The 14,730-nt window shown below is 44.1% G+C and overlaps 1 protein-coding gene across 1 annotated transcript; it reads right to left on the reverse strand.

Annotated features, from left to right (window-relative positions):
* Positions 1–1,210: 1,210 nt before the first annotated feature.
* znf652 (zinc finger protein 652) lies at positions 1,211–14,724 on the reverse strand. Its single transcript, XM_062446146.1, has 6 exons — positions 14,376–14,724; positions 8,968–10,500; positions 8,347–8,494; positions 7,601–7,716; positions 6,414–6,558; positions 1,211–5,162 (listed from the first exon to the last, which is right to left on the reverse strand). The coding sequence occupies exons 2-6, from the start codon at positions 10,006–10,008 to the stop codon at positions 4,546–4,548; spliced, it is 2,067 nt and encodes a 688-aa protein (XP_062302130.1). The 5' UTR covers positions 10,009–10,500; positions 14,376–14,724; the 3' UTR covers positions 1,211–4,545.
* Between the last annotated feature and the right edge of the window lie 6 nt (positions 14,725–14,730).

Raw genomic sequence — 14,730 nt, forward strand, 5'->3', positions numbered from 1 at the left:
TCACCACCAACAGCAGCCGTCTGAGTGTCACACAGACCCCACCCACGTCTTCTCTGCAAAATCAGTGACTCATTTCCTGTGAAAATACTAGAACATAAAACACACAATGTGGAGACATTTATTAAAGATGAGCTTTTTCCTGAAGATACAAACCGTTTGGCTTGCACCCTCTGGGGTGTAGTCAAAACAGTTGTAGAGCATTTGATGCAATGTCGGCATTTTATAGTATCTTCCCCTAAATTGGTATAATATTTAGACATCTGGACTCATGTTAATAGCATTCTCGTTTTTTTTTTTTTTAGCACAAATACCATATTCTTTTTATCAGTTATACATCTGAATATGCTCTTATGGAGATCGGTGCCCTGATTAAGCACTCAACAACTCTCACCAGCGTCTGAGATATGTTTAGCGAATTAGAATGATTTACAGACATGACACAAGGAGTCAATCCTTGGGAGGTGACCTCAAATAAAGAGCAAAGACCAGTAGGACAACTGTGCTGTCACTAACAGAGGGCTTTGACTCGTAATTACAGGAATGTCTAAAGGGAACACTAAAGCTACATAATCAGAAACTGTCACAAAAGCTCTGAAGAAATCCACAACCTTCTGTGGAAGTGGCCCCAGGCATTCCTTGATTAGATTAACCCTTGTGCTGCCTTCGGGTCACATGACCCAAAGGTTCATAACGAACCATCGTTGTGTTTACCCAATTTTACCCAATACAAAAACAAATAAAAATAATTTTCCATAGTCTTTTCCATACTTTACTTTACAAGTAGGGAAAGGCACTTCACCCTACTTGCCTCGGGGGAATGTCCCTGTACTTACTGTAAGTCGCTCTGGATAAGAGCGTCTGCTAAAATGACTAAATGTAAATGTAATAACACAAGGGTTAAGAGATCCCCAACCACAGGCAAATAAAACGAGTTTGATTTATGGGAAGGTGAAACCAGAGGGGATTGCCAGCAAACAAAATGAAGAAAGGACAAAGGTGTTTTCAGGTCGAAACACTCATGACAACAGACCTGCCGAGTCACAGAAACACTCAAGAACCTTGTGAATTAAATCCATCTGGTTAATGCAGCCACCTGGTATGACAGCAGACTTGTGGGCGTGGTGCCGTTTGGCAGGGTACACCTCAGCTGAAAGATCCTAGATTCACCTTGAGCTGCCCAACATGACAAACATATGACAGTACACAAATGTGTGATAATCATGGCTACTTGTTTTTACTTCTGAAAGTTAGCTGAGAGTCTGTTAAATGTACATTATCAAAAAAGGCCCAACATTTCCACTCTTCCTTTAACTCCAGAAACAAACATACAAAAAGGACAACCCAAGACATTATAAAGCTGCACAATTTTGTACCAGACACTCACAATAATAAAATACGCAATGCTACATTAAGTGGTTAAAAATACAAGGGGGAAAGTATATTGATTATTTAAAACTTCTTTAAAGAATATACAATATTATTTCTCTTAACGAGTAAGATTTTAGTAGAAAGTGCATTCTATACAACAAAGAATAAAGGAGGAGAATCATACAGTAAATTGAAAGAGAAAACGATACACAACAAATAACTCGATATGAGCAAACACAACCAATAAAAGATTGTTTTGATTAAACTGAGAGGGAGGGGCTAGTGTAAATAGCCAAAGCAGAAGTATTCCATCGCTCATTGGGGTTCATATTAGGGCTAAAGTATATTTCTTTAGTTGAAGGAAAAAAATTAAACGAAGAAATGTCTGTCTCATGCCCATCCCCACCTCGATTCTCCTCCTTTTCCTTGCCACAAACAGCCGCTCACTAGACCAGTCACAAGCCCCCCTTGCCCCAAAAACACACCCACAACACACCGTCAGTCCCCCCCTTCACCACGCCTCATTAACACAGCAGTAAAGTGCAGAGGATACACAAACAAAAAAAAAAGGCATTGAAGAAAAAGACCGAAAGACTGATACTGAAACATTCAAAGCACAGTAGTGAACAAGAGGGCTACTGATTAAGCGGACACCGTTGAGTCCTATACAACTCAACAGGAGGGTTTTCCGTGCCTGTGCTGCGTTAAATAAAGGTCCCATGGCATGAAAATTTCACTTTGAGGTTTTTAAAAAATTAATATGAGTTGCCCTAGCCTACCTATGGTCCCCCACTGGCTAGAAATTGCGATAGGTGTAAACCAAGCCCTGGGTATCCTGCTCCGCCTTTGAGAAAATTAAAGCTCAGATGGTCCCTTATGTTGTCATAAGGGGAAAGGTTACCTCCCCTTTCTCTGCTTTGCCCACCAAGAGAATTTGGCCCGCCAATGAGAAAATGAGGTACGACCGTGCGAGCGCGATATTGGGTTTTCCTCGAGACATCATGGCTTGCAAACGACCGAAGCATGGCAGTTAGCCCCGCCTCTGTCTTCCTCATAGCATTTAAAGCTACAGACACAGAAATGGCACATCCTAAGGAAGCTCATTGTGGGACTGCTCGTAGTGGCTGTAATTCTGCACCAAGGCTGAATTTCGGGAAAGAGACTTCAGATACAGTATGTGGGGACCACTAAGACCTATATAAAAGCATCCAAAAACAGCATGTCATGGGACCTTTAAATAACTCAATTTAAGGTCCAAGTTCCCTCAACTCAAGATGGTTAGTGGGACTCGCTAAAGTTACTGCAATCATCAATCTCTAGAATCCCCATATGTATAAAGAATGGGTCAGATCACTTAAAAAGCAGCTTTTGATACAAGAGCACCAGAGGGCTTACTAAAACACACACACACGGTTGCTAGCGCGCACACACACACTCATTAGAACAAGGCTCAATGTTGTTCCTTAAGACTCAAACTGATAACAGTCCTAGATTGGATTAGGGCGAGAGCAATAACCCAACTGAACAATCCATCAAGAATACTTACAACCCATATCTCTTCTACCAGAACACCTTACAACAAGACATTCACACACACAAAAAAAAAGAAAAAAAAAGTTACATTTACAGATGTGATTTCTTTTGACAATTTGGGTAAATATACATATATCTATACAAGAAACATAGATTTGCTAGGGTTATATAGCCACCCCCCCTCCCCTCCTGACCCCATTATCTATGACATACTAAGTACAGTGGGATGAGAATTATTTACCATATATCAAATTTCCAGAAAATATTGTTGAAAAGGTGTGATTGATCAGTTAAACAAATCCAACATGTAGGGAACATTCAAGTTGACTAACCTCTCTGTCCCAAGTTTTTCATACATCCCAAAGTGGATAACAGTATGAGAGAAAGCAAAATAAGTTTGTCTTACAAAGTGCCCTACTTTATACCACACTAAGATATAAACTGGGTATATAAAATTAATTTTTATAATGGAGCACAACCCCTATACTGCACGGTGTTTTATGACCTTGTCCATGGTGACCCGTATTATCTTGGCAGCAGCAATGAGAGATACAGAGACAGAGTGAAACAGAGGAGAGCCAGGCGGGGACATCAAGTGCATCCAAGTCATCACAGTGTCATTATTGAACCTTTACACTGACAAGAAGCTCTCACCCAGGGTGGCCCAACCCTGCTCCTTGAGAGCTACCGCTCCACAGGTTCTCATTCCAGCCCCTAAACCAACACAACCAAGTCTATGAATTAGCTGGGTGACCATCGGAGTCATGTTTGTTACAACCGTTTATTGTTAATAGTTACAACCGTTTGTAGAAAACCTACAGGAGGGTGGATCTCCAGGAGCAGGACTGGATGGCACTATATCAAAAGGGAAAGTCAAGGAACAGCCAGAGACCAGTAATATTGTATGTGGTACTGTGTGAAAGCCACAGAAACGTAAACTGAAAATAGACTAACAACTGTACTGTCCTGTAATGGAGCGCACCAATTAGCCTTCAGGCTGAAGCAGACCCTTAGCAGGTCATACCTAATGCTTTGAACAAGATAGCCCCCCAGTGACCTATGACCTTGACTTGTGCCCGACACTGCTGTTGATCCTGAAAGGATTGCCGTAAGGGACATGAAGGAGCCCTGTGTCAAACAGAACCTGAACAACCAGGGCCCACAGTCCTACCTTGGAAATGTGAGGAGAAAAATAGAACAAAAAGTAAATGACTATGAGAACTGAGAAGGTGATGAAATGGACCTATTCTGATCCACTAACTTGGTTGATTTAATTGTTGAGGAACAACATCAGCAGCCATCAATGAAGAGCATACACTGTACACGATCACATATGAAAAAGAGGAAACCCACATAATACATATACACCCTACCAGAAAAGGCAGGTTTTCTACAAATACATAATCTTCTGCAGGTTGTCTACCAACATTGTTTCCTTAGAACATTTTTTTTAGCAAGAGGTTGTAAAATTGGTGTTTGACTGGGGTCACACACATTTTAAATGTAGAGGTCCATTTTTTTTTTAACACACTACAGTGTTTTTTTTACAGAGTCTTTGAAGGGGCCCTTTACACCTGCAGTTCAGGTAAAAGGTGAAGCAGGTCAGGCTGAGGTGTGGTGTGGAATGCTAATCCTGTTGAGGGTTCAGTGGTGCTGGGGGCCTCCAGGAGCCTCATCAGGGGGGGCCATGTGGCGCAGGTAGCTACTGTCCTTGTGCCCACAGTGGTTGAGGGGCTCACTCTTAAAGAGGGCTGGGGGAGGGGGCAGGTGGGAGACCGTCTGCACAGACAGGTGATGGTGCAGGGGAGGGTGCTGCGCCGCGTTGGGGTGGTGCTGGGCTGCGTGGTGATGCGGGTGATGGTGAGAGGGAGGCGACTGCAGGTGCAGGTGGGAAAACGTGTGTCCCACGGGGCCACGGGGAGGAAGGGACCCTCCGGAGGGGTTGAGGCCCAGAGAGGAGGAGGTGGTGGGGGCAGGGGTGGCTGCCGGTGGGACGAGGCTGGAGCCAGGCCCAGAGGAGGAAGGGGCGTTGGCAGTGAGGTGGAGAGGCAGTGGGAGGCCGCCGGACTGGAGGGACACGGGGCTGGTCACCCGGAAGCACTTCTCTTTGTGGGCCTTAAGCATGTTGGAGAAGCGGAAACGTTGGCCGCACACCTCGCAGGGGTAGGGCTTCTCTCCTGTGTGGGTGCGGCGGTGGCGCTTCATGTTGGGCCGGCTGGTGAAGCTCTTCCCGCAGATCTCACAGATGAAAGGCTTCTCTCCTGCGAGGGAACATGGGAGAGAAGACACTACTGAATCAGGGAATTCAGATACCCTAATTGTTCATTAGTTGGCATTTGTTTTGCATTCGGCAAAAGGATGTACCACATTATAAATCCTTACATCATCAAGCTGAGTAAATCTATTGAAAACACAAGAAGTTAACTTCTCCGCTTGACTAATTTCTCTCCCGGAGAGCGACAGTTTTCTCTTATTGAAAATGCTAATGACTTCCTTTCTTGTACGAGAGCTTCTGCTGTCAGTGCACCCCTCAGCAGGAAACCAAGGCAGCACACACATTCAGAGGAGATGAGATGTGAAAATGAACAGCAAATCTCTCTATTGGAGTGCTAGTCTCATTAACCTCTCTTAGATGGAACCATTCAGAGTGTCTCAAACCACCCACACACACACTTGACTAGAGCCTCAAGAGCTCTCTAAATACTTAATAATCCTGCAATGCATGTGTTGTGAAACTCCACTCACACCGTTTTATATTGTGTTCATTAAATTATCAAAACCATGCGTTACAGGAGCAGAATATATACTGTATATATTTTTTTGTATTTCAACTGAAGCTGTTCACTTTCCCCTTTACCTCAACACAATTTAATAATCAGAGGAATGTGGTGGTGCATGTTTCAAGGAGGCTTGCACAAGCTATAGCCTTTGAGAGAGAAAAAGCTGAAAAAAAGGAATGCGTGTCTACCAATTACAGAGCATCACCGGGTGTGTCTCCTACCAAGAGTCTAAATTGGTCAGCAGAGGCTGGAAGAGAAGGCGAGGGCAGAATAATTATATCTTACAAATAGAACCATCGCATCCAACAGACTGTGGAGAATCCACCCACACTACGCAAGCATGAAAAAAAAAGACTGGAGGAAGGACAGACTGTGCCCCTTAAGTTTAATTTTGGAAAGAGAAAAGTGGAAGGGAAGAAAATTGGAGGGATGTATGTGTACGGGTAGTCATTAAAAGGCAGCCTGGCCTTTTGATGCTCTGACACCCTCTCATTACATAGCCTGGGCACCCTTCCTTCTTCACTGCACCCCTCATCAAGAGACAGCAAACTAATTGTGTATATCTTTTTTTTTGGGGGGGGGGGGGGGGGCGACTAGGAAGTAAAACTACTGGAGGTCCTAAAAGCATTAGATGAGTTTGGTCTGCCCCCCCCACAAAAAAAACAAGTAAATGGGAAAACTCTTGAAAGGCTGTCATAGAAATTGTATTAATGGTAGGGGGGGGGGGCTCACCTGTGTGTGTTTTCATGTGCTCGTCAAAGTACTGTTTCATATTGAAGTCCTTGCCGCACCACTGGCACATGAACTGCTTGTGTCCGATGTGGATGCTCATATGGGAACGCAGCTGGTACTTGTACTGGAACCGCTCGTCACAATTCTACAGAGATGGGGGGGACGGGGGGTAGAAAGCATTATATACTTAAAGTATACACACATTTACATTTAGCAGACACTCTTATCCAGAGCGACTTACAGTAAGTACAGGGACATTCTCCCTGAGGCAAGTAGGGTGAAGTGCCTTGCCCAAAGACACAACGTCATTTGGCACAGCCGGGAATCGAACCAGTTACCTTCAGATTACTAGTCCGACTCCCTAACCGCTCAGCCACCTGACTCTGCCACACACACACTGCAAACATGCATTTCTGACCCTACTACTTTGGATTGGAAGGCCATTCACAATCCACTACATCCTAACTTCCAGATGGAAACTGTGCAACTCAAGACTACTGTTTCTGCAAGTCTTAAATAAGCATGTAATCACAGGTTAGAGCAGCTAAATCATCACTCAGCGCCACCCCACCCAACAAGAGCGGTGGGTGTAGTGGCGGCCCACCCTCTATTCATGACGTAGTTGGTCACAGGGAGGCACGGCGTGGGAGCAGCCACCACAGTAAATACTGGTGAGGAAGAACAAGTTTCACAGGACAAAAAAAACCCATGGAAATCATTTAAAGCCAAATGAACAAATAATGTCATGTTTTGAAAGAATGTATCCCAGTGTCCTTTTTAGCAAAACATGAAATATTCATGCTCTGTAAATGTTGACATGGTAAAGATTTTCAGCATCCATTATTTGCTTAGACAATATGAAATCATTGCCAGTTGGAAAGAAGGTTTGCCTCATAGACAAACAGGAAACTGAGCCCCAGGTCAATTTCACTAGCTATTTTGAGGCAGTCGAAACCTGAGGTCAAACAAAAAGGTCTAATAATTGTCCTAGTTCTCTGCCATGGACATTCAACATGTTAGTGAATTATTTGTGTGCATGAGCTCAATACAAGTTAAATACAAAGGAAATACTTTGATAATAATCATTCCTTTCTTCAAAAAGCAGTCTAGATTTTCACAGACCCCGAACGCAGATTTAATTACATTTTCTTGTGTGCGCCCGTGTGGGCAGAGTTTGTGTGTCTCACCTCACAGCGGAAGGGCTTCTCTCCAGAGTGTTGGAGTGAGTGCACCTTCAGTGACATGCTGCGCTTAAATGACTTCCCACACGTTTCACAGGTAAATGGCATGTCCTTTGTGTGGGCTACAGAGAGATAGTGAGCATGAGACAGAAAGGAAGAAAAATAATATCATTTGCAACAACAAATCAAGTCGTCATCAAGTCATGTATGATAAATCAAGACAGAAGCTCAGAATATGTCAAACTGAAATCTGACACGGCAAAGACAAGTGTACTTGTCATATTTTTAACAGTGATATGAATAATTTGGCTTTCTGTCATTGAATTTCACTTGTTATGCAATGTGTGCATCAAATGGGGCTGTCTGTGAGTGAATCTGCATGTGAATGTATCACAGACAAATTACTCATTTGAAATGTTTCAAATTGTTGTTGATGAAGCAGAACAAAAATGTATCCCAATATTATCTCAAAGTTCAAAAGCCTCCCAAAAGTTTCAATTGAATATGGTCAATACTATTTATACAAAAAATAAAATAATTATGGTAAAATACACATTTCCATAGAATATGATATAGAATCCATGAAAATAGCAACAAATGTAACTTTCTTGTGGCCCTAAATACTTAAGCCATCCAGAGCAGCTTTATAATGATTGGATCTTCCCAACTATCTTACTCAATCAGATGTTGAGTGATCACAGTCACAGTCAATCAACAGGTAGAGCTGGAACCGTCAAACTAGATTCACATACCGACCATGTGCTTGCGGACATGGGCCATGGTGTAGAATTTTTTCTCACAAATCTCACAGGCAAACTTCTTCTCAGCGTAGCCATGCACAATCTTTATGTGCTCGTGAAGAGACCACAATTTTTTGAAGGACTTGTTGCAAGAGACACACTGTGGGAAGAAACAAACACTAAGGAACAAGTCCATTTCTTTTACATATTGATCCTCACGGATAGTGACATACAGCATCATGCTCCTATCTGTTTCCAAAGCTACAAACACCTTCTGACAGCGTTGACATGCAGTGATGGGGCTGTAAGTCTGGACACTAGACTGGGCCTGGGGCAGCAGGTGCAGATGGTGCTACATCAGACCTCTGTAAGAGAACCAGCATCTGCTGGTTTTCCATGTTCTGGCTCCCTCTGCTGACTAAAACATGACTACCTACCCAAGTATGCATCTATGGGGTTTACCTCAAAGAACAGGGTGAACCTTCTCCATAAGCCTTAATTGAGATAATAAATGTAGACGATGCAAACTACTTTGGGTGCCCTTACTTGTTACAGATACATAGGTGTCAGCTACATAGAAATCATTCAGGACGATACATATATATTAATGAGAATATAAAAAAACTGAAGCACCTGGATGTTCTTCTCACAGTCAGTCTGTTGGTGCAACGCCAGCTCACTCTCCAGGACAAACTTCTTGCCACACTTGTCACAGATCTGCATGCGTCTGTGTGTGACGTTCATGTGCTTCTCCAGGTACCAGCGTGTGTTGAACACGCGAGGACACTTTTCACACGCCAGCGACTCCCTCTCCTCCCCATCTCCCTTGCCTCCTCCGGTGGCCGAGCCGGCCGTGGCAGATGAAGGAGCTGCTTTCGCCTCCCTGGCAGACCTGCGCCTCCTCTTCGGGGGCTCCGCCCGCTTCCGTCGCCCCCTGGTGGTCATCCCGGACGGGGCGCTGTTCATTGCCGTTCGCAGGCTCTTCCTCCGCGGCTGACTAAGAGCCGTGGCGCTGCCAGCCCCGCGACACGCTCTCTTGGCTCTCGTTCTTCGACTTTCCATTTCTTCTTCTTCTTCTTCATCCTCCTCTTCCTCATCCTCTTCATCCAGACTTTCTTCCTCCTCCTCCTCGTCGTCATCCTCCTCCTCCTCACTATCATGTCTCTCTGAGGCATCGACCGGAGGAGTTGATTTGTTGTCTCCCTTCGACACGTGAAGTGTCTGATTGTTCAGATTGACCTCGACAATGATCTGCTCACGCTTGAAAGCCCCCTCCTCACCATCCACACCCTCCTCGTCCTCGTCTTCGTCCTCATCCTCGTCAGAGTCCTCAGAGGGGCCTCTGTTGCATGCCCGGGCCCCATGCGGGCCTCCCTCATGCGCAGCTGCCCCTTCTCTGTGGTACTGCTGCTGCTGGGCAGTCACATGCTGAGGGGGCAGCTGGCTGAGTGCCTGGTCCCCCATAGGGGTCTTGGCGGCCATCTTGTTGTCCACTAGCACGGAGTACGGTTTACCGCCGCCCTCCCGCTTGTACAGCTTGCTAGATAGGTTCAGATTTGAGGTGGAGGAGTGGAAGTAGGCCTGAGACACCTGCGTCCTGCGTCCCTCCTCCTGGGACATCCCGTCAGGGCTTGGGACGGCCGCGTCTTCCTTGAGGCTCTGGCAGGATTTCATGTAGGGCGGGAATGGAGCCGGGTTTGGGTGGGGGTACTGGTTTAAAAGTGGGTGGGGGTACGAGTTGATCTCCAGGAGAAAAGGTGATCGATTTCACAAATTTCCTTTCGGTGTTTTAAGGAGGGGTAGGGGGAACAGTGCTTATCCCCCACCCCTCCTTCCGCTACTAAAGAGAAAGGGGGGAGGGGGGAGTGTAAAGGGTTTACCCTGACTCAAAGAGGGCATCCATGTTCTTCAGGCAAGGGAAGGAAAGCTGAGTGAGAGGAACTCTGTAGCCATTTCGTTCCATAGGCTTCTATTAAACTTGAGATATTTAGTCTCTGTGGCTCAGCTGACAACAGTTCAATGTTGTTTTAGTTCCCTTCTCAGGGACAGGCTCCCCGATAACAGCTTTGGACTTCAGTCTTCAAACCTAGAAAGTGGTTACAAGTAGCTTTACGCCAGAATCAAAGCTCTTATTTCTGATTCCTTTAGTCATCTGTAGTCTGCGCCCTGTTAAACGAGACAAGAGTGAGAGAGGTATTAAATTCCCGGATAGTGAGCCAGTCTGTTTGAAAAGAATGGGTGTTTCTGAACTGAAACTACAACTAAGGTTGATGTTGTAAACCGAGACTCTACACTTTACCACAACAGTTTCAGTGCAGTGAGAGAGCATCAAAACCACACGCTTCAGAGCTGAGTTTATTTCTGAACCTCACACCTTACAGTGTCAATCACAATTAACCATCTCAATATCAAACCATAAAACCGATTGCATCCCTTTACTATAACATACATACCATATTAAAATGTCTGACAATTTAATATCACTTGAATTTATTCAACTGGCCCTCGATATATTACCACCACAGCACAACTTTTGAATTCTGTAGATTCACCATTACCAGCATAGGTTTAATAATCACTAGTATTGAGGTTTGATCATACTTACTGAAATTGTATCCACATGAAAATCCTCTTGACCTTTAAAAAGGATGCTTATAGTATACCTAGTATATTTCACCCAGTTACAAACTTACTCATCCTTAGATTGAAATCAAGCTCAAATTACAGTTTGATTTGTGCTCGTATCTCTCCACATCCTAAATCACTGAGCTCTGGTGACAGATGCAGAGCTCAGTTGAACCACTGCACCAGGACGGACTGCAAACAACCACAGGAAACTAAGCATGTGCATTAGTTTGTATGTGCATTTGTGTGCTCTGTTTAAACGTGCATAATGTTAGCCATTATGCATCAACCCACCAACTTGAAAGGTGAGCCTACGATTGATTTATACAACATTTGAGAAAATTGTCCATCTGCAACCGTCACCTTAGGTGACATGACTGTGTGTAGGACATGGATGCTGTATCAGCACTGGGGCTTGGTTCTGAACTTGCAACAAGATCAAGAGGCAAAAAAACCATTTCCTCTCTCACAAACAATAAACATCCTCTTCTCAACCGTCACATACCTCCGCTTTGTTTCAGGAGGCATCAAGACGGTCTCCTTGTAAGAATAGAGCACACCTAATAACAACAAATGTTACATAGTTGTGGGTAACCTTGAACTACTCGAACTTTTCGTCCTCTCTGCATGCTCTCCTCACATCTGATCTAGGTAACAGACACAACACAAATATAAGCAGTCCTTTGCTCAAGACTACACCTATTTTAAAATGACTGAACTTTGACATTGCATGCAAAACAACAGTGAGAACCTCAGAACCACCAGCCCTCTTCCTGTGCCTGCTTATCATGATCCTTTCTTAGAATTGGACAGCTCTGACTGAGAGCATTAAGCCCGCGTGTGTGCAGAGGTGTTGGTGGCACGGTGTCACTGCACTCGAGCAACAAACAAATCTGATCCTAAAGTATCTAGATGATACTGGATAATGTGTCCATAAAACAGTGGCTCTGCCAAAGACCGGTTAGAACGCGACGGCGAGGGAATGTAAGGCAGAGAAAACAAAGTGACATGTTCTTCAAAGAGTTTGTAGAATGAATCGGTATCTCTCATACACACAGGCGTGCACTCGCATCAGTTGACATTAGGCATGCCCCGTTTAATAAAAATCCTTGCACTCGCTCAGCTTAGACAATGAGTCACTTCAGAATTTCATTCACCCTGAAACAGCACAACTCTTTGATGTGGGAAGCAGGAAGCCAGCAGACTCCACACCATCAGTAGTATTTGCACGATTGCCACGTCAGATCTCAAGGTCAAATTCAGTGTAAAAATATTTGAAAAATACGCGTATTTTTATGAAGTTTGGGCATGTTTAAAGGCATAACTTATGCCTTAGCATACTAGTGATCAACAACACTGGTCAAGTCGTTACCTTCTCCACTACCTTCTGAACAGTTCCTTTCATGCCTCACTGAGCTAATGACCAGCCAGACCTCACCAATTTGGTGTTTAGCACCACAAGAAGCCTTGTTGGGTTTGCACAAGGCTACACTAAGCTAACTAGCATGCTGGTTAGAGACTGACAGCCAGAAAGAGGATAGTCTGGTCATAGTTTTGGAATTATAGACATTGTTACGTGATTATTATGAGCCTATTGTTCCAGGTAAGGACCGCCAACCTTGTCTTGTTCCCTGAATTCATTTGTAGCATTCAAATCCACTCTCCCTTTCTGTCTGAACTTTAATGAGCTTTTTCCCTTTCACAGCTTTGGAGGGAAAAGTGAGAGTGTTCACATTCCTGACAGCAAACTCATAAGACCTTAAGTGCTCACTGGTTGGCACACAGCAGGAAACCATCATGCCCTTGTAGGTATTTAGACCCAACATTATAGGGTTACTGACATCACAGAAGCAGTGCACTGCTTGCTGATTAACGTGCTTAAGACCTAAACCTCTTTCGACCTCTGCTCTATTTGTCCTGAACCAAAAAAAAATGCACATTTTCTCTCATACCTCCATATTCATAGGAAACGGATAGAATGCACAGAAATGTATAAAATGCAGTATTGGTACAAATCACTAAGTATTTCAAATTAAGACTATAAGTTTACCATTTCGACATGTGTATCTGGACATTTGCCAGTGTGCTTCAAACCTTTCTCTAGAACATGTTCCAAGTTCAAAACTTTGCCCAAAAACAAACAAACCAAGATAAACGATGGTATTTGGAAAGCACTGCTGTACCAAGAAGTGACATTACAGTGACCCTACATTTGTTTTAATGTCTAATATTCGCTTTAACCGCCTAAATAATTAAAGTTAGCTGATAACTAGCTTAAAGCAACCAACTGTGTACACTGTCTGGACGAAATTGTGCCAAAATAAAGCTGACTTCATGTTTCGCAAGAAAGAAGAGTTGGCAAGGTTGCTGATGGGCCTAATTCACCGCTGACACAGGCTGCATTCCTTCGCCCCTTCCCACTGACTAGCCAGCTAACGTTAGCTATCAAGCTCAGAAGCAAGCTCTGCGTGCAATCATTTTTGGCCTAAGATATGAACAGCTGGCTAGGTTAGCGGCTCACTACTAGGTAGTGTTACATGCTGAAGTTAGCTGGTGCGGAGAAATAACACTCGTTTCCGAAATTATTCTAGTGAAATGCTATTCCAAATGCCAGACTGTAAAACCAGCTAAATATTAGTTGACCAGTTGCAAGGCTATGTGCATCCAAGTTGAAAATTATAAGCAAAGAAAGGGTTAAACAAAAAGGAAACATTGGTTGGCCACCACAGGCCGTGCGACGGGCAGTCCAACTTCTAGCAAGCTAACGCATTAGCTATCCAAGCAAGAGACATAGTAGCTAGCTAACTGCGCGTTATGTTAGCAATCCAGAAGAAAACGGCGCTATTGATCTAGGTAGTCAACTTCCAGCACAATTCTGACATGAACCAGGTTGCTAACGTTGTCATGCCACACAGCAACACACATGGGTTAGCAAGCGCTAATAGCAACCGACTATCACTTTTTAACTCAAAACCGCCCAGATTTCTACACGCTAGCTAGCCAATTGTTTGACCGAGCTAGTTGGCTAACGTTAGCTCTAATTTTACAACACGAGAGCTGCAATAACGTTTGCGTCTGTAGTAACTACATGCATATCGGGTGTCAGGGTAAATAATGTTAATTTCGGTTGGTGTAATGGTTTAACTGTATACAATATAGGCATAAAATGAAAAACATTTTCCGAAGAAAAACCCAACATTGTTCAACCTAGCCAGCTAGCAAAACTCGAATGAAGACAGCTTTCATACGCGATAAACTTCCCCGTTTGACGTTACCAAGGCGTCGTTGAATTAGTGGAAACGTATTTTCAATGCACTTTGTTACTTTTTCTTGCTTTTGTTAGGACTGTCACTTTTGAAAATATATTTTTTATGAAAATAACTTGTAACAAGGTCTTGCACTCCTTAGCTACTTACCCTCAGCAAGAGCGCCCTCTTCTTTTTCGTTCCGTACAATCAGAGTTGCAGGGATTCTAGAGTCCTGCAGACGTTCAAAAAGAACCGGCTTGTTAATGCTCCCCGCTATGGCATGCACAGTTGCGTAGTTTCACTTTTAGAAGTGTTTGCATTATTTTGTACGTTTTGCGTTCATGTTTTGCACGCTTGCAGGAGATTCAATACTGCATCCATCGCTACGTGGCCTGGCCAACCAAGGTCTCGCGCGCACTGTTGTCCCGCGCTCATCACGGCAGGCCGCTGTCTGGGTGGGTAGGCGCACGGCGTGAGGCGATTTTTTTGTCTCCCCTCCAAACCAGACAGGGCACGATGCGCG

The sequence above is a fragment of the Osmerus eperlanus genome, chromosome 2, assembly GCF_963692335.1.
Source record: "Osmerus eperlanus chromosome 2, fOsmEpe2.1, whole genome shotgun sequence".
In the NCBI taxonomy this organism is placed as follows: domain Eukaryota; kingdom Metazoa; phylum Chordata; class Actinopteri; order Osmeriformes; family Osmeridae; genus Osmerus; species Osmerus eperlanus.